This window comes from Dendrobates tinctorius, unplaced genomic scaffold (assembly GCF_039654945.1).
Source record: "Dendrobates tinctorius isolate UK_male_01 unplaced genomic scaffold, ASM3965494v1 ptg000012l, whole genome shotgun sequence".
Classification (NCBI taxonomy): Eukaryota; Metazoa; Chordata; class Amphibia; order Anura; family Dendrobatidae; genus Dendrobates; species Dendrobates tinctorius.
In genome coordinates, this window is record NW_027361680.1 from 9,465,691 (window position 1) to 9,491,142 (window position 25,452).

The 25,452-nt window shown below is 49.0% G+C and overlaps 1 protein-coding gene across 1 annotated transcript in view; it reads right to left on the reverse strand.

Moving 5' to 3' along the window:
* LOC141066436 (small ribosomal subunit protein uS2) overlaps positions 1-23,003 on the reverse strand; it is a 58,695-nt gene extending 35,692 nt beyond the window's left edge. Inside the window, exons 1-2 of the mRNA XM_073557980.1 lie at positions 22,846-23,003; positions 22,493-22,656 (exon numbers count right to left, since the gene is read on the reverse strand). Coding sequence (XP_073414081.1) covers positions 22,493-22,625 — 133 coding nt within the window. The 5' untranslated portion in view covers positions 22,626-22,656; positions 22,846-23,003. The remainder of the gene's footprint in view (positions 1-22,492; positions 22,657-22,845) is intronic.
* Between the last annotated feature and the right edge of the window lie 2,449 nt (positions 23,004-25,452).

Consider the following 25,452-nt stretch of genomic DNA (forward strand, 5'->3'; position numbering starts at 1 on the left):
TTCTAGTTAGTGTGGGCCCCATCGTTTGCTCAGCCTATTTTTCTGTGTTTTCATCTTGTCTCACCAACAATACATGTTTGGGGGCTGTATTGCTTTGGGGTCTGCTCTGGGGCAGTTTAGATTTCCCCTTTTCTTGCTTTAGGCTTATTTAGTTCTCTGGCTGTGACGAGGCGTCTAGGATCATCGTAGGTATGCTCCACGGCTACTGCTAGTTGTGTGGATAGGATCAGGGGTCTGCAATCCGCTTAGGCTGCTTTCACACATACGGCTTTTTGAATCCGGCACGATGTGGCGAAAAATGTGAAAACCGGATCCGGAATTGGATCCGGTTTTGGCACATAGAATTAATGATCGACGCATCGTGTTGGAAGGACATGCAGCGCCTCAGTTTTAAGCCGGAAACGGCAAACCTGCGCCGTCCGGCGTCAGCAAAAAAACGTTGCCTGCAACTTTTTTTGCAGCGCCGGAACAGCTTTTTCTACAGCGCATGCGCGGACACTGAGGCTTAACCCACAAGTGCCCGGCGCGCGCGCGTATCTCTCTCCCCCCCACATACCACCGCCTCTCTCGTCCCCGTGTGGCTCCTTCAAATGCTTTCCAAGCCGGATCAGGCGCCGCATCTGCATCCGGCGTCACCGCTGCCGGCCTGATCCGGCAGTCCGGCTTTCCACCGCACGCCGCCGGAACAAAACCACCGGATGTGTGAAAGCAGCCTTAGTTACCAACCTCTGGTTTTCTGTGGCTTAGCTTGTTTTTCCTCCTCGGTGACTCATTCATAACAGATTTGCTGCGGAGCAGCCTGCATTGCCATTGCTGACTCAAAGGTGGCAGCAATAGCCAACCTCAGCAGGTCTGGGCAGAGCGTCTGGGAAGCTGGGATTGCTGAGCAATGTCCTCTGCGGTCGAAAGATAATGGGAGACCGCAGAATGTGAGGCTCTGGATTCCTGTAGAACCGCTGCAGGAACCCAACACCTAACAGGAGAATACCAAAATACATACTCAGGGTAGGACTACTGCCTGGATAATCTTTACCCAAAGGCAGTCTGTTGGCTAGATAATACGTCTAAACTTCTAATGTCTGCAAAACGACTCAAGCCTGGCCCAGGTTGCAGTCTTACAAATTTGGTTGACTGACGCCCCCGCCCTCTCATCCCAGGAGGTTGATACTGCTCTAGTCGAGTGGGCTCTTAAACCTTCAGGGGGGCTAATGCCTACTGATAGGCTAAGGAAATTACCGAAATAATCCATCTTGCGATGGTGGTTTTAGAGGCTTTATTCCCTTTAGTTTTACCCACAAATAAGATGAACAAGCTAGGATCCTGTCTCCAACTACAAGTGGCCTGTTTAACATCCACGCGTGCAGAGCTTGTTTTTTCTCATTTGACGGGATCTCACAAAAAGGTAAAACGATTTCCTGGTTTAAATTCTGACAGGATGCTACCTTCAGTACAAAAGCGGGGTCTAATTTTAGGACTGAAGATATGGGTCCCAAGTGGTCAGGGCCTGAATTTCCCCTACTCTTTTTGCCATAACACCATTTTGATGGTCCGGACAGACATGGTCATCTTTTCCCCCAGTAAATAAGGCTCCATGCAGAGGGATCTAAGAACCAAATTCAGATCCCAAGGGGGAACGGACCGCCTAGTCGTTGGACACATTCTCTGTATTGCCCTAACAAATCTATATATCCATGGGTAAGTTGCAAGAGAATAGTCAGAAAGTACGTAGTGCTGATAACTGTACCTTTCTGTCGATAAGGTACAGGGCGCAATGAACCTTTTGGGGGGGAGGTGTAGCAAACTTTTGCTTAGCCCTTGGCTATGGTTCTGAGAACCCATCGATCCTGGGCAATCTGGGACCAATTTGCCACAAAGCACTTGAAACGCCCCCAGATCAGGAATGGCATTGCTTTCTGGATCTTGAGCGCGACCCAAACAGGGAACCCTTATTTTTCCCCCCTCTGCTGTAGGTGCTGCCCTACTGGACTTCCCCTGGCCCTTGCAATCAGATTGTCTAGGAGAGGAGCCTGCCTTATGAAAGGATTGGTTCCTCCTAAACCTGTCTTCAGGGAAATAATAATAATAATAATCTTTATTTTTATATAGCGCTAACATTTCGCAGCGCTTTACAGTTTGCACACAGCATCATCACTGTCCCCGATGGGGCTCACAATCTTTTTATCGGAAGCCTTCTCCAAGTGCCTAAGTTCCTTCATCCGATGCCAGTCCAAACACCCTTAACCCAGATAAGGGAATGGAGAATAGCTTGCTTTTTGAGGCGCTAACCCCCAACCATGTTTTCATCCAAATAGCTCTACAGGCTGAATTGAACAAGTTATTTCTAGCAGAGAATCTTACAGATTCTGCAGATGTATCTGCCAAAAAGGTAGTAGCAGATTTCAGAGGGATGGAGGCTATGATCTCCTCTCTCAGGGTTTTGTTAGTTAAATGCTCCTCCAGTTGCCCCATACAAAAATCAAAGACCTGGAAACTAAAGTAGCAGCTATGTTGGTCTTAAAGCAACGGATGACTTCCAAGCCCGTTTCAGATTATCCGCCTTCCTGTCCATAGGATCCTTTAAACTTGAAGAGTCCTCAAAGGGGATTGATGTCTTCCGGATGACCTTAGCGACTGGCACATTAATCTTGGGGATCTCTTCAAAGATCTTAATGTCCTCAGGATCATAGGGTAGACGACTCAAAGTCCCGAGATATCACCAAGCACTTCAGCATCCTCCCATACCATGGCACGAATGTGATCGTTTACCGGGAACACATGCTGTTTTTTTGAGCTCTGAGACCCCTGAACATTACATCCTGTCTGGACTGTGGCTTCGGGAGCTCTTGCACCTCCATCGTATGACAGCTTGGACTAGCTCGTCTGTGTCCTCAGAGTCAAAGAGGTATCTGCTGCCCCGTTCCAGACTTTCCAATAGTACTTGGCCCTACTAGGTACTTCCTAGTCTGACCCCAGGGGTTGGGTTTCCTCATCTGAACTCCGCTCCATCTCCCACCAAGGTCTCTTAGCACACGGACCCGGACTAGGAGGCTGCGGACGAGTAAAGCTGGATATGGAAGCCTGGACCTCTTCCCGAATCAGGAACCTCATCTCAGACAGTAGGGATTTATGTTCTTCCCTCAACTCTGGTAGTGCAGGTGTCACAGAGCATTCTGCCATAAGTGTCTGGGAGTTTAAAGTGGCATATGGGGCATAGTCTTGTCTTTGCAGAGGCTTTGTCAGACCGTGTGGGTGTAGACAGGGGAGTAGCTGGGGTTCCCTTATCCTGGACAGCGCAAAGAGAGGAAATAGTCAGAGGCTGTGTGATGTGGATCGCACTGCACACAGTGCACTTACCCCACCGTCCCGGTCAACCTTGTCCTATTCATCCATCGCGCTGCTGAAAGCCCTGTGCCCCACGAGGTCCAGATAACTGGCCTGTTGACCATCTCCCTGAACTTCTGCATTCCACTGTGGAATGCACGGCGACCTTATGTCCCGGCGCCCCTCTGGTAACCAGAGCTCCTTCTCTAGTGCGTCCCTCCATGCAGGGACAGGAAATACACTGAGGGAGTGGGGTGGGGCCTTTTAACCTCTCGTGTGCTTTTTTGTCCCTGTGAGGAGGACGACCTCCATGGTGCTGTCAGGTGGGACGTCCAGGAAAAAGGTTTATCATACCGCAAAAAAAAAAAAAAAAAAAAAAAACAGAAGAAAACAAGATTAAAAAAGACAAATGTAAATAAAAATGGCATCTGAAAAAATCCTCTTATCCCACAAGAAAGCAAGCCAGCCATAAAGCTCCGTTAAGAGGAAAAACAGAGCTCTCAATAGACAGATGCAAAAATAATATTTTTTTCAATAGAGTTTTTGTGTATGAACATATAAAAAAAAAGCATACTACTTTGAGGATTATAAGAGGCACCCCAGATTTGGGAGGAAAAAAAATGTTTTAATAAAATGGTGGTGCATCTTACAATCCACGTCTACAGTAGCTTAACTGGGGTCGGCGGCAGAGCATGGTCACTGCTGCAGGTCCCAGGCTAGTAGATGGCGTTTGGCAGTTTGGAGGCTATGCCGACATTTTGTGGAAGCCAGGAGACACTTTAAATTCTTTTTAATGCAGTGGATTCCATGAAAGGCCACCAGAAGCAGCGCATGCGCAATTGACATATGTGCCAAGTTCTCAATTTGTGCATGCGCCGCCTCTGGGTTTTCACAAAATGTTGGCGGAGCCCCTGCAAATTCCTTCCTACCAGCATGGGAACAGCAGCATTACCCCACTCCAGTAAGACACTACCAGAAGCTATCTGCAGCAACCCTGCGACCCCACTCCACCGCAGCCGGTAAGGTACATTCAGTTAAGACGCAACCCAAAATTTGTGCATCGAAGTGAGTCTTATAATCCGAAATATATGGTATATAAACGTGGCATTACTGTAACCATACTGACCCAAAGAATAAAAATCAGTCTTATCACTTTCCACACTGGACAACATAAAAACAATCTGAATAAAACAGAGCTGTTGGTTTTTGTTCTTTCAACGCAAAAAATCAGAATAGAAAGCCAATCAATGTTATGTACCTGAAAATAGAATTAACAAAAATGTCAACTCGCCCCAGAAACAAGCCTTCACATGTCAGTGGCACTAGAGTTCTAGTCCTCTTCCTCTCTGAAGAGACAATTTGCATATTTCCAGAGGAGGAGCATTGCGGCTTTAGGTCTCCTCATCTCAACATGCTTATGTCATTCTCCGCAAGGATAAAGGATACTTCTTGGATATCGGTCAGACGCCTCTCTCACAGCCAAACCAGATCTCGTACTTTGCACTGATGAGGGGCAGTACCCCGAAACAGTGTCTGCAAATTGAGATTCTGGTTTTGGCTTTTATTCTAAGTCATGTAACAAGGCTCGTTAAAGGGTCGACAATGACTTAGGATTGCTACTTCCAATAGGTGGCACAAGAGTTCTAGTCCTCATCCTCTCTGAAGAGACAATTAGCAGAAATATGGGAAATTTATAGCTCAAATTGTCGAAACAAATTTTTTTTTTAAAAAAACAAAACAAGTTTAGTGTGACAGCAGCCAAACAAAAAAATATATATCTAAATCTGCTATCACACACCCTAGGGGATTAAATCAGCAGCTTTCCTTAACCCTTTTCCTTTATATAGACTCAGCGTAGGGTCAGTTATATTAAAGCGATCCAGTCGAGTGGGGGCACCACTTTGTGCAGGTATTTAGGGTGCCAACCACCAAGATAGTACAAGATAGTTGTTTAGTAGAGAATGATAGTCCCCCTCACTCCCTTTTACTTGCCCCCACTTTGTTTAGGTTGTTTTGTTTATGATCAGTGGTGTCATACGCATGTATTCCTACCCCAAAACCAAGGGGTTACTATGTTTATTCCCATTTATCGATCACCTGTGTGAATACTAGTGGAGTGATTTGTCTGGTCCACCTCCTCTGATGTGCATCTTACTATGTGGTTATTTTTGCACTATGCTGTAAGGGGGCAACAATGCGGATTTCAGAATATGAGGTCACAGTCGCCTTGGTCGATCATTTGCCAATCTCAGCCAAAGCACATAGGGCTGGTTTTGATGTATGGCCTCCCTCCAGAGGGTCAATAACGTCCCAGGAGATGAGATGGGGAGAAATGCCTCTCCCTTCGTTCACCCGGGATGACCACCATGCTTATTTGTCCGGTCTGCAATCACAGGAGGTGAGGTTTTGCTTGTCACCGCCGGCGTTACGCATTACAGCATCCGGAAGGAAGTGCTATACACGGACTGGAAATCTGCCACCCGATAGGGGTGTAGCCAGCACAGAACGACAGGTTTAAAGAGCAGGCTGGCGACCTCCTACTGCAGCAGTCATTTCGTTCTAACTCAGTAATCAATACAGGTAATAGGGGTCCTTGTGCAATGGACCTACTGTAGATAAAATGCCCATCTGATGAATCAATCAACTGAGGAAGGGCGTTGGGAGATTGCTGGAGTGATATTCCTGTTCCACTGCAGACAGTTACCCATGTATGGTCTCCACAAAAATCACTGGATCACTTTTAAACCTACAAGATGGTCATATTTTTGATGTCCGTATGATTTAGTTGTAGATAGGATTAACAGTAAGATGTCAACTACCACTGTCTATGGCACATTTATGCTTACAGATTGTCTTAATATCTAGATCAGGGGTGGGGAATCTTTTTCTGCTAAGGGCCATTCGGATATTTATACCATCCTTTGGGGGCCGTACAATCTCCGCCCACAAAGTACATCCCGACTTTGGCATTGGTGTCAGGACGTAATCTTTCATTGCATGGCCTTCTGTGTTCAGTAGTGAACACTGCGTGTCTACTCAGAGAAAGAAATTAATGAGCTGGTGGCAATCAAAATACAGCTTCCTGCCCAAGTATGCGATCCCTGAGAATCTGCCCGAGGCCCGATAAAAGGTCATTGAGGGCCGTAAAAGGCTGTGGGGCCTGAGGTTCCCCAGCCCTGATCAAGATGCTCATTTGAATGATATAATAGGTTGTGACAGCAACCAGCATAGACTAGAGGTGAAGGTTGCGCCTAATGATTACTCATGTTGTGTATACCTGGAACTAAGAATCAAGGCTTACTCTCCTTACCATTTCAAAGTGATTGCCGGATGCAGTCTTAAAACCGGACAACTGTCTGATCACAATACACATGTAATAAGCGGCTATAAGTGATGTTGAAGTGTTTATGGGCATATTGATTCATGGCTACTGCAAGGATACAATACTGATATGCACATTGAATACAACTGGCCTACATCAGAAGGGTGGCACAGTTTGAATGGTCCTTTTGAGTTAATATTTCTGGGTACCGGATAACTCACCACTTTCGTTAACGTGTTTTTCATAACATTATTGCACTTCAAGTTACTTTTTAACATAATCCCAATTTTGGCTATACCCAGTACAAATATCTATATTGGGCTATTCTCTTCAAATCTCTAGTTTGTTTTCATTAACCTTCGTCAGGCTACATAATTATGCGACGTTAACAGGCTGCAGAGGTACAATTGTACCTTCATATATACCTCCACTGTGGGAAGACTTTCTCCTTTACTTGGTTTCAGAAAATAAAGTTCATTCAGCTACAAATGTTATGCTGATATCTATTGGCCAGTGTTGTTACTGCTCACTTATGTTGCTGTCAATTAAGTTGATTCAAACTGGGAGTGGCTTCTACTTCTCTTCCTGCCTCCCTCCTCTCAGTAGCCATTTTGCTGTTCATCTCATTGCTGTAAGCACACACATTTTTAGGCTTGTGAAGTCCTCAATTTCTTGGATACGAAGGTAGGAAAGTCTCACAGCATCTAACAGCCAGTTATACCTTCATTCGCCTTATGTGGGGGACAGAACAGTCAGAAATTGTCTTTGAGCCTGGACTTGGCTTACATATATTTTGTATGAAACTTATCACTATAGGTATGATTTTTATACGAAAAATGGATAATTAGTATCTACATATTGTTTTACGATGTTTTACTTATATTCAGCACAAAATAAAGATGGTGGCTCTGTTACAATTTTCCTATTGGTCGAAAAAACAGTCGAAGATGGAATGAAAATTCTGAAACCGTATACGGTTTACATAATATATACCGTATATACTCGAATATAAGTTGAGATTTTCAGCCCAAAAAATTGGGCTGAAAGTCCCCCTCTCGTCTTATATTCGAGTCATATACAAAGGGGGTCGGAGGGGGCGGGGGTGTCAGGTCATACTTACCCGTCCTGACGCTGTGTCTTGAGCCCCCAGCTTCTCCCCGTGCTCTCTCTTCCTGCCTTCAGCGGTCACGTGGGTGCCACTCATTAAAACTCATGAATATGCGCATATTCATGAGTTTTAATGAGCGGTACCACATGACCGCTTAAGGCAGGAAGAGAGCGCGGAGAAGCTGGGGGCTCAAGACACAGCGTCAGGACGGGCAAGTATAGCGATACTCACCTGTCCTGCGTCCATGGCTGCTTGCTGCTGTCTGTCATCGGTCAGTGACTTCAGACAGCAGAGGGCGCGGTGACGTGATTAGTGCGCGCTGCGCCCCCTGCAGTCTGAACGTCACTGACTGATGACGTGGCAGATAGCGGTGAGCAGCCATGGACGCAGGACAGGTGTGAATCTGACACCCAGCGACGGAGAGGTGAGTGTCTTTTTTATTTTTACATGCAGCAGCAGCATGGGGGCAGCATATGGGGGAATAATCTATGGAGCATTTCCCACCCTAGACTTATACTCGAGTCAATAAGTTTTCCCAGGTTTTTGAGGCAAAATTGGGGGGGGGGGGGGGGGTGTCGACTTATACTCGAGTATATACGGTAAATGACATTTATATATAATTACTAGAAATAATTTACTTTATCTGCACTTTAGAATCGAGTTTCATTCTACTTGCCACGTGTTACTGAACTAAATTACGAAGCCAAAATTCATCTACCAAGTCATCATGAGTGATAGTGATGCTGGATCTAGTTTCCGCCATAATCCAAGAAAACGTGTTTGCAGGTTAGTATCATTTTGTGAAAAGCCAATAATGTAGTATTGTGTAGTATTTCGGAAAATTATTTTTCATTTTTTCATATTTACAGATTTACGTGTGACGAAATAATGCGAATGCTAGAAGAATCTGATTCTGAGCATGAGGAAGAACCATATGTTGCATCTGATGATGAAAACTATGTACCACAAGTGGATGTTACTGAAGATTCAGACATTGAACAAGAAATGGTCATAGAGCAGGAAAAAGAATACGACTCAGACAAAAGTGTTGAGGATGAGTCTGTGCCTCAAAGTGCAGGCGACATTTGGACTGCTAAGGATAAAACTCAATGGTGTAGTGATCCACTGCCAAATGCACAAACAATCTCGTAATGTCCTACGACAAAGAGGTGGCCCTGCAGCAATCAGCAGCCTGTATACAGCAAAAGAGATATTCAAGTCAATCATGACTCCCGAGATGTGTGATATCATATTACGAGAAACGAATCGCAAGGCCAAGAGAGTTTGTGATGCTTACAACGAACTGGTACAACGTTTTCCTGATTCTTCTGAACGGCCACCACAAAAAAACAATCAAGCAATTTACTGAAACTGAACTCCATGCATTTTTGGGCATACTGGTTGCTGGTGTGCAGAGACAACAAAGAGAATCTGGAGGAAATGTGGAATGTTGATGCTCTGCCTCTTATACGTGCAGCCATGTCTCATGACCGCTTCAAGATGATACTCAGATTTATCAGATTTGACAACGAAAATACACGTGCAGAACGTGTGCAAACAGATAAAGCTGCACCAATACAGGACATCTGGACAATGCTGAACAGAAATCTGAAGAGAGCCTGCAAGCCATATAATTGTATCACCGTCGACGAGCAATTATTTCCATTTAGAGGCCATACTAAATTTACCTAGTATATACCTTCAAAACCAGCTAAATATGGCATAAAGATTTTCTGGGCTTGTGACTCGTCAAACGCCTACGCATTACAAGGTCAGCTCTACACTGGGAAACCAACTGATGGTCCTCGACAAGTAAACATTGGTGAACGAACAGTATTGGACCTAGTGAGCTCGTATAAAGGCTCTGGAAGAAATGTCACCACCGATAACTTCTTTACAACCATGGAACTAGCTAAGGTATTAATTCCTGGAACATGACACTAGTTCGTACAGTGAGAAAAAACAAAAGGTTCCTACCTAGCAACATGCAGCCTGCCAAAGAAAGGCCTCTAAACTCGACAAATTTTGCCTACAATCATGATGCAACAGTCTGTTCATATGTACCAAAGAAGAACAAATCAGTCGTGCTTCTATCATCTATGCACATGACAGGAGAAGTTGAAGAGACACTAGCAGCCAAGCCAGAGATAATAAAATACTACAACAAAACAAAAGGCGGAGTTGATGTTATGGATAAAAATGTTGGGAGAGTACACTGTGAAACGACGAACATTACGTTGGCCTCTGGCATTTTTCTACAATATGATTGATGTCACTGGGTTTGCATCCTACATCATCTACAGAGAACACAATCCAAGCTTCAGGACAAAGGATCAACAAAGAAAGTTCCTGAAAGATCTCGCAAATCAGCTGTGTATGCCAGCAATTGAAGATCGTAGTACAAACCGAATGATGAGAAACCATTTTCTTCGAGGTGCAGTAGAAATGGTGCTTGGACGATGCATTCTGGTAGCATCGCAAGCAGCAGCTGGCCCTCAAATACCTCATGGTAGTCGTGGACCCTCCCCTGTTCTTGGTAGTTGCTATGTCTGCTGAGACCTGAGGCGAAAACAACGTAAGACTAGAAAGTCTTGTGTGGTTTGTGTGAAACCCATTTGTGACGAACACTCGGTAGCAAAGACAACATGCATTACTTGCGAAGAAAATCAATAAAAAAAGTTTCTCACATTTTCTTTTAGAATGTAAATGAACAGTTTTTTTTGCTTGTTTATAATAAAATAGCATTATCTTTAAAAAAAAATATTCTTTTTTCCTTGCATTATCTTCATTCAAAATATATGAGGGTACATTTGTACCTATATCTCGACCCCTTATCTCGGAAGGGGGTGGAGATATTTTATTGAAATTTGGCCAAAATATTCTGGACCAAAACTGCAGAGATGTCACGAAATTTCAGCCCTCTACGGCTTTTCGAAAAAAGTTATTGCAATTTTAAATGGAATAGGTACAATTGTACCTACTCAGCCGGACGAAGGTTAATCACAACAACCTGAAGAATAAAAAAATTCTAAGTTATACCGCACAAGGAATGACAAAAAATAAAACCAATTATTGACCGCCTGTTGATTTGTTCATTCTGCCTCCTAAAGACCGCATTAAGGCTCTTCTCACGTTTATCCTGCGCTCTATGCGGAGCGCTTATTTTGGAGTTTCCATGTAAATCTCTGAAATACATGATTAAGATAGAACCACCAGAGGAAGATTCCCTATAATGAGGCAGATGGAGACATGGTTGACTATATGTCCTATGATCCGGTGGTAATCTTTTTAAGCGTGCATAAAAGCTTAGTCGACCAGTTTTGTGCACCTCTGGAAAGACATACACCACTGAACAGAGGCCAGACGGAGCCCAGAGTAACTCTTCTGCCTCATAGTGAATGGATCATCTCTCAGGGGTTTGAGCCAAATCACATTTTATAGTATCAAATGGAAATCACAGTGCAAGTGCTCAGGAAAAGTGTACCCCTAAATGCCACCAATGAAAGATTCTACTCAACCCACAAAATAAGCAAATCCTCATTCATGTTCATCTGTTAACAGAAATATAAAGAGTAACCACATTAGTGGCATCCAAGGGGTAATGTTTCTCCTTGCAGAGAGTGACATGTCAAGCCTGATATGCCAAGGTGAGGAGACTGAAGCTTTGCAATGCTCCTGAGAAATATGCAAATTATTACTTCAAAAGGAAGATGAGGACTAGAACTCTGGTGCCACCTACCGGCATTGCGTACCTCAGTGCACAGGAGCCGGTGAAAGGTCAGTGGAAAAAAAAAAAAAATATTCCCCATCTTTGCTTCCACAATCAAATTTTTTCTTGTTACCATGGGTCAAACAAACGAAGAAACACTTTGAACAACCATTTTATAAGATGGCATAGGCTGGTTTCACATTTGCGTCTGTTCCATATACATCCGCATGCGTCATGTGTACATATATTTAACATGTGGACGCAGGGACATGCGTTGGCTTGCGGATGCATGCGTCGTTTCTGTCAAATATGCGCAGGCATGTGGATGAGTGCGTACAAAAACGCATTACTCTCTATGGGAACGCATTGGTAAGCAAGGACATGTGTACGCATGTTACTCAAAATATATATAGAAATCCCATGAAAAATGCCCATTTTTGTCTGATGTCATATCAAACACATGAGCATAAACAATGAAAACGCATGCAAAAACATATACAAACGCAGCGGTTTTTTCTGTCATGCGTAAGATGATGCGCATAAAAAACATGCGTTTGCGGATGATACGCTGCGGACTCGAACGCTAATGTGAACCCAGCCATACTGTGTAATAGAGCTGTACTTGAAACGAACACAGAGGACACCTCTGCATTCCTCATGCACACCAGGTAGGGGAAATCACAAACCAACAACCCATGGAGCTCACACACTGCGGCCTCCTCTGCAGCCCTCACACACCAGACAGGGGAAAGTCACAAGCCAACAAGCCATGGAGCTCACACACTGCGGCCTCCTCTGCAGCCCTCACACACCAGACAGGGGGAATCACAATCCAACAAGCCATGGAGCTCACACACTGCAGGCCTCACACACCAGACAGGAGGAATCACAAACCAACAAGCCATGGAGCTCACACACTGCGGCCTCCTCTGCAGGCCTCACACACCAGACAGGAGGAATCACAAACCAACAAGCCATGGAGCTCACACACACCAGACAGGGGAAATCCCAAACCAACAAGCCATGGAGTGTTAGGGTCAGCAGAACGCACCAGATATAAATAGGAGGTGCGTTCGCCGCCCGGGGTTCACTGTGCGGTAGATGGTAAAACCGCTGCTGGACAATGGCAGATGCACCAAAAGGTAAAGTACTGCGCTCGGGTTAATGTCACCCGAATGCCAAGAGCGGCTCTGTTAAGACAGTCGCCTTACAATAAAGAACGTAAGGACGCTGGCCCTGTTAACCTCACAGGATGACCAGCGAGTGGCGTTGCAGCCGCAACCACCAATGGACGCGGCTACCGCAGAGCAGCAGTAACTCTAGCCGCTGCATAACGGCGCCGGAAGGCCGGACACCATCGGGACGCTAGTGCGCAGTGCAGGAGGCACAGTGGCGTGTAGCTTGCCACAATGTGGCGCTGACTAACCAACACTGTCACCATTCGTATTATCAGAGGGAAGGGGTTTCTTAATAAGTCAGTCACCAGTCCATGCATCCATCACCATACACACAGCATAAGATGCTACACTAGCGCATGGCCAAGCCGCCATGCCGGCCTTTTATAGCCATGCGCTTCCAGGACCTTCCAGTACCCTGGAAGGAACCAATCAGATCCGACGCAGGGCCTGAGCACATGACCTCTGCTCTCCAGTTAGAGGTCAAGTTGCGGGCATGCCCAGTAGCACAGCACGAGGACTTAGCCTCTGGAGCGGTTCCCTGCTGAGCAGGTTGCACTACCATTGCTGCACCAGAGGTGGCAGCAACATCCAGGCTCACAGAACAAGTGTGAGCAGCACGCCTGGCTCGCCGTGATTGCTGAGCAGGGCCCTGAGCGGTCAGAGCGGAATGGGAGAATGCCGAATGTATGGCTCTGGATTCCTGCTGTGCAGAGCCAGAAAGCCGATGCCTAACATTACCCCCCTCCTCACTGCGCTCAGGAGCGATGCGTGGAGGTTTTCCACCGGCTCCCAGGTTCGAGCCTCAGGCCCATGACCCTTCCAATCCACTAAATAAAATTTTTTGCCATGGACAAACCTGCACCCTACGATGGCATTAACCTCAAACTCGTCAGAGGATAAGTCTGACGACCTGGCTGATGACTCAGAAAACCGGGCCATGTGAAATGGTTTGAGGAGGGACACATGAAACATGTCCAAAATGGCTAAATGTGGAGGAAGAGCCAGGCGATAGACCACCGAGCTAATTTGCTCGAGGACCTTGAAAGGTCCAATGTAACGCGGAGCGAACTTGGGGGACTCGACCCGCAGTTTGATATTTCGGGTGGAGAGCCACACCATGTCGCCAGGGGAGAAGCTTGGAGGGGGTCGCCGATGCGTGTCGGCAGACGCCCTCATCCTTTCCTTAGAAGCACGAATAGCATCCTGAGTGCGATCCCAAATGTCCCGGGCCTCCACTGCCCAGTCTGCCACCATGGAGTCAGTGGAGGACACTGGCATCGGGACAGGGACGTGTGGATGTTGGCCGTAGTTTAGGAGAAAGGGCGTCTGACCAGTGGAATCAGCCACCGCATTGTTTAGGGCAAATTCGGCCCATGGTAGCAAGGATGCCCAGTCATCCGGCCTGGCAGAAACAAAATGCCGTAGGTAGGTGACCAAGGTCTGATTGGCTCTCTCGACCAATCCGTTCGTCTCGGGATGGTAAGCAGAGGACAGATTTAGCTCGATGCTGAGTAAGCTGCAGAGCTCCCTCCAAAACCGAGAAGCGAACTGGGGACCTCGATCACCAACGATTTTGTCCTGCATGCCATGTAGGCAGAATACGTGCTTGATGAACAAAGTGGCAAGACCACGAGCGGACGGCAACCGTGCGAGTGGCACCAAATTCACCATTTTGGAAAAATGGTCGGTGACCACCCAGATGACCGTACTGCCACCAGACTTGGCCAGGCCAACCACAAAATCCATGCCAACCATCTCCCAAGGTCTATCCGCCACTGGCAGGGGATACAGCAGCCCCGCCAGCCTCTGTCTAGCGGGTCTGTTCCAAGCACACAAGATGCATGCTTGCACATATTCCTTAACATCTCAAGCCATATGTGGCCACCAATATGACCTTGCCAGGAGTTCGGTGGTCCATTTATTACCAAAATGACCATCCACCCTGGAGGCATGTGCCCAGGCGAGGACCTCAGGGCGTAGCTGAGGAGGCACCAAGGTCTTGCCTGGTGGCACTGACTCGAAAGCCACTGGAGCCACGGTCGTAAAACTCTCCATCGGGAGGATTAACCGAGGCTCAGCCTCCCCTTCCTCCGCCGAAACCACCGAGCGTGAGAGAGCAACCGCACGGACGTTCTTCTCTCCGGAGAGATAATGCAGGGTGAAGCGGAAGCGAGAAAAGTGCGACCACCTAGCCTGATGGGAGTTAAGGCGCTGGGCTGTCTACAAATAAACCAGATTTTTGCGGTCCATGTATACCTGGAAGGGAAACCGAGCCCCCTCCAGGAGATGTCTCCACTCAGAAAAGGCCAACTTCATGGCCAGCAGCTCCCTGTCACCAATGGAGTAATTCTCCGCCGGTGAGAAGGTCTTTGAGAAGAAGCATGGATGCTTCCGACCTTGAGCATCCTTCTGGAAGAGGACTTCTCCTGCACCGACTGAAGAGGCATCTACCTCCAGTATAAATGGCTTGTTCACATCGGGACGATGTAGGATGGGAGCGCCAGCATTGTGGAATTTGATAGACAAGAAGGCCTTGGAGACCTGTTCAGACCAAGCATTAGGATTAGCTCCTTTCTTGGTGAGACCAACCAAAGGGGCCACCAATGTGGAGAAATGCGGTATAAACTGGCGGTAATAATTTACGAACCCTAAGAAGCGCTGCACCGCTTTAAGTGAATGGGGTTCCTGCCAGTCCACCACCGCTTGTAGTTTGGCCGGATCCATAGCCAATCCCTGGGCCAAGATGATGTAGCCCAGGAATGGCAAGGACTCCTGCTCAAACTGACATTTCTCCAGCTTGGCGTATAGAGAGTTCGCCCGTAGACAGTCGAAGACCCTGCATACGTCTCTCCGGTGAGTGGTCAAATCTGGCGAGAAGATGAGTATGTCATCCAGATAGCCCACCACCGAAGTAGAGAGCATGTCGCGGAAGATGTCGTTGACGAAATCTTGGAAGACAGCTGGCGCATTACACAGGCCGAAGGGCATGGCCAGATATTCATAGTGGCCATCCCTGGTATTAAAGGCCGTCTTCCACTTGTCTCCCTCGCAAATGCGGATCAGGTTGTATGCCCCCCATAGATCTAGTTTCGTAAAGATCCGGGCCCCTCGCAACCTGTCAAACAGTTCAGAGATCAGCGGAAGAGGGTATTTGTTCTTTACTGTTATGGCATTGAGACCTCTGTAATCAATGCAGGGACTTAACTCTCCGCTCTTCTTCTGAACGAAAAAGAACCCTGCACCAGCCGGCAACACCGACTTCCTGATAAAACCTCTAGCCAGGTTCTCCCGGATATATTGTGACATAGCTTCTGTTTCGGGGAGTGATCGGGGATACACACAACCCCTAGGTTCTGTGCCTGGCATGAGATCTATCGGGCAATCATATGGGCAGTGTGGCGGGAGCGTCTCCGCAGATTTTTTTGGAGAAGACGTCCGCGTACTGATGGTAGGATTTAGGAAGCGAGGAGAGATCCGCAGGCACTTCAGTAGAAGCCACCTGAAGACTGCCCTTCAGACACCTTCCCTCACAATCCTTGCTCCAAGCCAGTATTTTCCGATGCCCACTCGATATGAGGAGAGTGGCAACAGAGTAGCACCTGGTCAATACCATCAGGCAAAATGAGCAGGAACAAGATCTCTCGATGGGAGGGAGAGATAGAAAGCACGAGTGGAACTGTCTGATGGGTTACCTGAGTGGGCAAATGCGCCCCATTAACCACCATGATGGTCAGTGGTTGAGGCAGCAACACCTGAGGGATAGCGTGTTTCTGGGCGAAGGTTGAGGACATAAAATTCCCTTCGGCCCCGGAATCCACGATAACCTCTTTCTCCCAGGTGGAGGGACCACTGTCTAAGCTACCCCGGAATACCGGTTTGGGTGAGAAGGGTTTCATGTTGGACTGACCACCTCCAATGACCACAGGACGTAGCCGTTTTTTCGCCTGCAAAGGACACGTGCTAGCCGAGTGACCAAATTGTCGGCACTGATAGCAACGTACATAGCTTTGCACCGGTGGTGGCTTGGAGTCAGTGCGAGACACCTCCATAGGTTCAGAGGGTACAAGCTCCTGTGCAGGATATCTCAACGGCTCGGTGAAAGTGGGAGCCAAATTAACCCTTCGTCTGGATTGTGCACGTTCCAGCCCGCACTCCGTAAACCGGAGGTCAATGCGGGTGGAAACTGCAATCAATTCCTCCAAACTTGTGGGAACTTCTCTAGTAGATAGAGCATCTTTTACATGCCCAGCCAACCCTCTCCAAAACACCGGGACTAATGCTTTGTCCGGCCACTCTAATTCGGAAGCCAATGTTCGGAACCGGACGGCATAATGGCTGACCGAGTGACCCGTGTTAGGGACAGAAGTTGAAGAGAGGTGTCATGTGCGAGCCGTGGTCCCAAAAAGACCTGCTTCAGGGCCGCGAGGAAATGAGCAGCACCCTAAACCACAGGATCATCACGTTCCCACAACGGTGTAGCCCACTGTAATGCCCGGCCAGACAAGAGTGACACAATAAAGCCCACCTTAGCCCGCTCTGTAGGAAACCGTGCAGCCAGTAACTCGAGCTGAATAGAGCACTGGCTCACAAATCCCCTACAGATGGTGCTATCACCCGAAAACTTGTCGGGAAGCGAGTGGCGAGTAACTGTTGGCGTGGGCAAAAGTGCGGGCACACGTGTGACAGCCTCAGCAACTAGTGCAGTATTCGCAGCTGAGTTGGAGCTCTCAATAGCCGCCAACCTGCTCTCCAGCTGCCAGATATAGCGCTGCAACTGCTGCACGCCTGCCATTACCAGCCAGACCCTGGCGCTAGTGTAATGTTAGGGTCGGCAGAACGCACCTGATATAAATAGGAGGTGCATTCGCCGCCCGGAGTCCACCGTGCGGTAGATGGTAAAACCGCTGCTGGACAACGGCAGATGCACCATAAGGTAAAGTACTGCGCTCGGGTTAGCGTCACCCGAACGCTAAGAGCGGCTCTGTTAAGACACAGAGTCGCCTTACAATAAAGTATGTAAGGACGCTGGCCCCGTTAGCCTCACAGGATGACCAGCGAGTGGCGTTGCAGCCGCAACTGCCAATGGACGCGGGTACCGCAGCGGGGCACTAACTAGCCGGTGCACGACGGCGCCGGAAGGCCGATCACCATCGGGACGCAAGTGCGCAGTGCAGGAGGCACAGTGGCGGGCAGCTTGCCACAATCTGGCGCTGACTAACCAACACTGTCACCATTCGCATTATCAGAGGGAAGGGGTTTCTTAAGTCAGTCACCAGTCCATGCATCCATCACCATACACACACAGCATATGCTACACTAGCGCACGGCCGAGCCGCCATACCGGCCTTTTATAGCCGTGCGCTTCCGGGACCTTCCAGTACCCTGGAAGGAACCAATCAGATCCGACGCAGGACCTGAGCACATGACCTCTGCTCTCCAGTTAGAGGTCAAGTTGCGGGCATGCCCAGTAGCACGGCACGAGGACTTAGCCTCTGGAACGGTTCCCTGCTGAGCAGGTTGCGCTACCATTGCTGCACCAGAGGTGGCAGCAACATCCAGGCTCACAGAACAAGTCTGAGCAGCACACCTGGCTCACCGTGATTGCTGAGCAGGGCCCTGAGTGGTCGGAGCAGAATGGGAGACCGCTGAATGTACGGCTCTGGATTCCTGCTGTGCAAACTAACAAGCCATGGAGCTCACACACTGCGGCCACCTCTGCAGCCCTCACACACCACACAGGGGAAATCACAAACCAACAAGCCATGGAGCTCTCACACTACAGCCACCTCTGCAGCCCTCACACACCAGACAGGGGGAATCAAGCCATGGAGCTCACACACTACGGCCACCTCTGCAGGCCTCACACACCAGACAGGGGGAATCACAAACCAACAAGCCATGGAGCTCACACACTACAGCCCTCACACACCAGACAGGGGGAATCACAAACCAACAAGCCATGGAGCTCACACACTGCGGCCTCCTCTGCAGCCCTCACACACCAGACAGGGGAAATCACAAACCAACAAGCCATGGAGCTCACACACCAGACAGGGGAAATCACAAACCAACAAGCCATGGAGCTCACACACTGCGGCCTCCTCTGCAGCCCTCACACACCAGACAGGGGAAATCACAAACCAACAAGCCATGGAGCTCACACACTGCAGGCCTCACACACCACAGGGAAAATCACAAACCAACAAGCCATGGAGCTCACACACCAGACAGGGGAAATCACAAACCAACAAGCCATGGAGCTCACACACTGCGGCCTCCTCTGCAGCCCTCACACACCAGACAGGGGAAATCACAAACCAACAAGCCATGGAGCTCACACACTGCAGGCCTCACACACCACAGGGAAAATCACAAACCAACAAGCCATGGAGCTCACACACTGCGGCCTCCTCTGCAGCCCTCACACACCAGACAGGGGAAATCACAAACCAACAAGCCATGGAGCTCACACACTGCGGCCTCCTCTGCAGCCCTCACACACCAGACAGGGGAAATCACAAACCAACAAGCCATGGAGCTCACACACTGCGGCCTCCTCTGCAGCCCTCACACACCAGACAGGGGGAATCACAAACCAACAAGCCATGGAGCTCACACACTGCAGGCCTCACACACCACAGGGGAAATCACAAACCAACAAGCCATGGAGCTCACACACTGCGGCCTCCTCTGCAGCCCTCACACACCAGACAGGGGAAATCACAAACCAACAAGCCATGGAGCTCACACACTGCGGCCTCCTCTGCAGCCCTCACACACCAGACAGGGGGAATCACAAACCAACAAGCCATGGAGCTCACACACTGCAGGCCTCACACACCACAGGGGAAATCACAAACCAACAAGCCATGGAGCTCACACACTGCGGCCTCCTCTGCAGCCCTCACACACCAGACAGGGGAAATCACAAACCAACAAGCCATGGAGCTCACACACTGCGGCCTCCTCTGCAGCCCTCACACACCAGACAGGGGAAATCACAAACCAACAAGCCATGGAGCTCACACACTGCAGGCCTCACACACCACAGGGAAAATCACAAACCAACAAGCCATGGAGCTCACACACTGCGGCCTCCTCTGCAGCCCTCACACACCAGACAGGGGAAATCACAAACCAACAAGCCATGGAGCTCACACACCAGACAGGGGAAATCACAAACCAACAAGCCATGGAGCTCACACACTGCGGCCTCCTCTGCAGCCCTCAGACACCAGACAGGGGAAATCACAAACCAACAAGCCATGGAGCTCACACACTGCGGCCTCCTCTGCAGCCCTCACACACCAGACAGGGGGAATCACAAACCAACAAGCCATGGAGCTCACACACTGCGGCCTCCTCTGCAGCCCTCAGACACCAGACAGGGGAAATCACAAGCCATGGAGCTCACACACTGCGGCCTCCTCTGCAGCCCTCACACACCAGACAGGGGAAATCACAAGCCATGGAGCTCACACACTGCGGCCTCCTCTGCAGCCCTCACACACCAGACAGGGGAAATCACAAGCCATGGAGCTCACACACTGCGGCCTCCTCTGCAGCCCTCACACACCAGACAGGGGAAATCACAAACCAACAAGCCATGGAGCTCACACACTGCGGCCTCCTCTGCAGCCCTCAGACACCAGACAGGGGAAATCACAAACCAACAAGCCATGGAGCTCACACACTGCGGCCTCCTCTGCAGCCCTCACACACCAGACAGGGGAAATCACAAGCCATGGAGCTCACACACTGCGGCCTCCTCTGCAACCCTCACACACCAGACAGGGGAAATCACAAGCCATGGAGCTCACACACTGCGGCCTCCTCTGCAGCCCTCACACACCAGACAGGGGAAATCACAAGCCATGGAGCTCACACACTGCGGCCTCCTCTGCAGCCCTCACACACCAGACAGGGGGAATCACAAACCAACAAGCCATGGAGCTCACACACTGCGGCCACCTCTGCAGCCCTCACACACCAGACAGGGGGAATCACAAACCAACAAGCCATGGAGCTCACACACTGCGGCCACCTCTGCAGCCCTCACACACCAGACAGGGGAAATCACAAACCAACAAGCCATGGAGCTCACACACTGCGGCCTCCTCTGCAGCCCTCACACACCAGACAGGGGGAATCACAAACCAACAAGCCATGGAGCTCACACACTGCGGCCTCCTCTGCAGCCCTCACACACCAGACAGGGGAAATCACAAACCAACAAGCCATGGAGCTCACACACTGCAGCCACCTCTGCAGCCCTCACACACCAGACAGGGGAAATCACAAACCAACAAGCCATGGAGCTCACACACTGTGGCCTCCTCTGCAGCCCTCACACACCAGACAGGGGAAATCACAAACCAACAAGCCATGGAGCTCACACACTGCGGCCTCCTCTGCAGCCCTCACACACCAGACAGGGGGAATCACAAACCAACAAGCCATGGAGCTCACACACTGCGGCCTCCTCTGCAGCCCTCACACACCAGACAGGGGAAATCACAAGCCATGGAGCTCACACACTGCGGCCTCCTCTGCAGCCCTCACACACCAGACAGGGGGAATCACAAACCAACAAGCCATGGAGCTCACACACTGCGGCCACCTCTGCAGCCCTCACACACCAGACAGGGGAAATCACAAACCAACAAGCCATGGAGCTCACACACTGCGGCCTCCTCTGCAGCCCTCACACACCAGACAGGGGAAATCACAAGCCATGGAGCTCACACACTGCGGCCTCCTCTGCAGCCCTCACACACCAGACAGGGGGAATCACAAACCAACAAGCCATGGAGCTCACACACTGCGGCCACCTCTGCAGCCCTCACACACCAGACAGGGGAAATCACAAACCAACCAGCCATGGAGCTCACACACTGCGGCCTCCTCTGCAGCCCTCACACACCAGACAGGGGAAATCACAAACCAACAAGCCATGGAGCTCACACACTGTGGCCTCCTCTGCAGCCCTCACACACCAGACAGGGGAAATCACAAACCAACAAGCCATGGAGCTCACACACTGCAGCCACCTCTGCAGCCCTCACACACCAGACAGGGGAAATCACAAGCCATGGAGCTCACACACTGCGGCCTCCTCTGCAGCCCTCACACACCAGACAGGGGAAATCACAAACCAACAAGCCATGGAGCTCACACACTGCGGCCTCCTCTGCAGCCCTCACACACCAGACAGGGGGAATCACAAACCAACAAGCCATGGAGCTCACACACTGCGGCCTCCTCTGCAGCCCTCACACACCAGACAGGGGAAATCACAAGCCATGGAGCTCACACACTGCGGCCTCCTCTGCAGCCCTCACACACCAGACAGGGGAAATCACAAACCAACAAGCCATGGAGCTCACACACTGCGGCCTCCTCTGCAGCCCTCACACACCAGACAGGGGAAATCACAAACCAACAAGCCATGGAGCTCACACACTGCGGCCTCCTCTGCAGCCCTCACACACCAGACAGGGGGAATCACAAACCAACAAGCCATGGAGCTCACACACTGCGGCCTCCTCTGCAGCCCTCACACACCAGACAGGGGAAATCACAAACCAACAAGCCATGGAGCTCACACACTGCGGCCTCCTCTGCAGCCCTCACACACCAGACAGGGGGAATCACAAACCAACAAGCCATGGAGCTCACACACTGCGGCCTCCTCTGCAGCCCTCACACACCAGACAGGGGGAATCACAAACCAACAAGCCATGGAGCTCACACACTGCGGCCTCCTCTGCAGCCCTCACACACCAGACAGGGGGAATCTACATTTTGGAGAATATCCACAATACTCTTCAGTCCTGAGGCACTGCTCCACTGACCATCACTTTTTCTCTTGTAGACATACTGCTCCATTTGAAAATCAAGATTAGTGCCTCCCAGGTGGGTCCCAGCCGCCAGGTACTTGAGGACATCTTCCTCCTTCATTTGCAGAACATCAAGACCTCCGGACATTGTTACACCCCGTGAAAGCTACGATGGGGATCTACGGGCAAAAGAAGCGTGTTAGATGGCGTCATCCTTCCCTAAGCATGGCAGCTTTCAATAAGAAAACATTATGTAGCAATCTGAAGTGTGCGGAGGAGTAAACCAGGAGCTGCAGCGTCGCACTACCGATTACTAATAGAATAAAGAGCAAATTTCAGCCAGACTCGCAGAGCCGCTGACCACTCACTGGAATCAACGCCGTATGGAAGTCACCAGACCAGAGCAGGAAGTGGAAAAGACCGGACGCGCGCGAGAAGCGTGTATAAATACTCAATTTACTAGCCAATCACACTGAGCTTTGTAGTTGGCTATATACCCACAGCCAGCCAATAAGAGCTGCGCTTGTTTGGCGGTCATCTATACCACGTTTTTAGAAGGCGTAAATGAGTGATAGCGTCTGGAGTTATTTCTGTGAGGAGGAGGATGGGGCGGGGCCTCGGCCTAATCTCCACTGCAGTGCAGAGCCGATACCAGGAAGCAGCGTGGAGTGGAGCGTCTCCGTCTCCTGTGAGGGCCTCCTTCCAGCAACTCCAATGTGTACAGCTGACAATGAGGCGACTTCAATGGAGTGTCTATACACAACAGCGCAGAGTCCTAGTAGTAGGCTATACCTTAACCCCTACCATACCTCTCCAAGACGAGCATGTTCACAGTGGAGGAGAAACAAGGGAGTGCTTTTTATAAAAATTATGCTAAGAAACTTTGTTAGAACACATACACGATATAAAACAGGCATACATGTGTTTAAAGTGCAATTTAAGGACACCAGTAGCTGGCACTCAGTTATATTACCTTTAAGTGTCTATTTTCAAAACGGTGACATAGGTCGTATTGAAAGAATAACCCAATATTGTGGCATACCCTCTCTTCAACCCCAAATCAAGAGGAATCGAAGGGTATGTGCACACACTGCGGATTGGTCAAAAGACCTGCAGTTTATCACCTCTACAATGGAGGAGATTGTAAACTGCAGCGGAATCCACAGAAAGAATGACATGTCAATTTTTTCTGCGGATAAGGATATTATGGTAGTGTACACCGCAGCAGAAACCCGCAGGACCAAAGCCCCTGCGGAACCGCAGCAGAATCCGCAGCGTGTGCACACACCCTGTGGATTCTGCTGCAGATTTTTCTGCACAGATTTTGCAAAATCCGCAGGTCAAAAGACTTACGGATTAGCCTGTGGTTTGACACCTCTACAATGGAGCAGGTGTGAAACCGCTGCGGATTCCGCACAAAGAAGTGACATGCTGTGGATTTGAAACTGCAGCAAATCCACGTGGAAAAATCGGCACTGTGTGCACTACGGTTTTTGTTTTCCATAGAAAGTAAAGGTACACCGCTGCGGATCCGCAGGGCCAAATCCGTTGTGGATCCGCAGCGTGTGCACGTACCCTAACAATTACAGATCATATATATCATATCTCAGCATTCATTCTGTATTAAACATACCACAACGTAAAAGTCATACAATGTGATTTTCTGAATTTTTTGTTTTCTGTCTCGCATAGTGTTTGTGTACACACAATAAACATTACAGACCTCTGCATTCTTTGTAGGTGAGAAAATTTGCAAACTCAGCCATGTATTAACCCCTTAACGTCCATTGATGGACACAGTCCGTCATGGGCGGGTGTAAGTTCCCGCACCGTGACGGACTGTGTCCATCATGCATTTAAACTAACACTGCGTGTGAATATGCAATGGTAGTTCAGTGCCAACAGCTGTCTGTGACAGCTGAGAGGCACAGCAACGGGTGCAGGGACCCATGCCTTCGGTCGCCGCAGCCAGAACGCTGTGATCGGTCAGGCAATCTGACTGACCGATGACAGCATGACCACGCAGGAGATGCTGAAATATCTGCACCTCCCGCCCGGTCAGTGCAGGAGCTCAACGCTGCCGGTGGCCGAGCTTCTGCACTAACAGCCAGGAGCGGCGTCCACGCCTGCCCCTGGCTGTTAACCCCCTAATTGCTGCGATCGAGTACGATCGCAGCATTCAGGAGGAAGGCAGAGGGACGGGAGCACTCTCTCCCTTCAGATCGGCGTCCCCGCAAAGTCATCGCAGGACCCGATCGTTGCCAATTCCCCGGGTCATCAAGCTACAGAAAGCCTCTGAGACCATGCTCACACCATGGTGTCAGAAGCTTTCACCAACGGTATAATGCACTGCAATGCTGGAGCATTGCAATGTGTTATACCTGCAATCAAAGTAAAAAAGTGAAAGTCCCATAAAGGGACTAGGTAAAAAAAAAAAATATTAAAAAATAAAAAAAATAAATCCACTAATAATTTATTTTCACACAAAAAAGTGTAAGTAAACAAAAAAAGTACATGTTTGGTATCACCGCATCCGTAAAAATCTGATCTATAAAAGTGTCACACTAGTGAACCCCTTCAGTGAACACCGTAAAAAAAAAAAAGCAAATTATGCTTTATCATCATACCACTTGGAAAAAGTGGAATAAAACGCGATCAAAAAGACGAATGTAAATAAAAATACAATAACTGAAAACGCCATCTTGTCCTGCAAAAAACAAGCCACCATACAGCTCAATCAGCGAAAAAATAAGAAAAGTTATCGCTCTCAGAATAAAGCAATGCTAAAATAATTTAATAATATAAATGAGGTATCGCTTTAATCGTAGCGACGCGAAGAATAAAGCTGCCTTACCAATTTTACTACACGGGGAACGGAGAAAAAAAATTGAATTGCTGGTTTTTGTTCATTCTGCCTCCACAAAAATCTGAATAGAAAGCCATCAAAAAAGTCATGTGCCCGAAAATGGTACCAA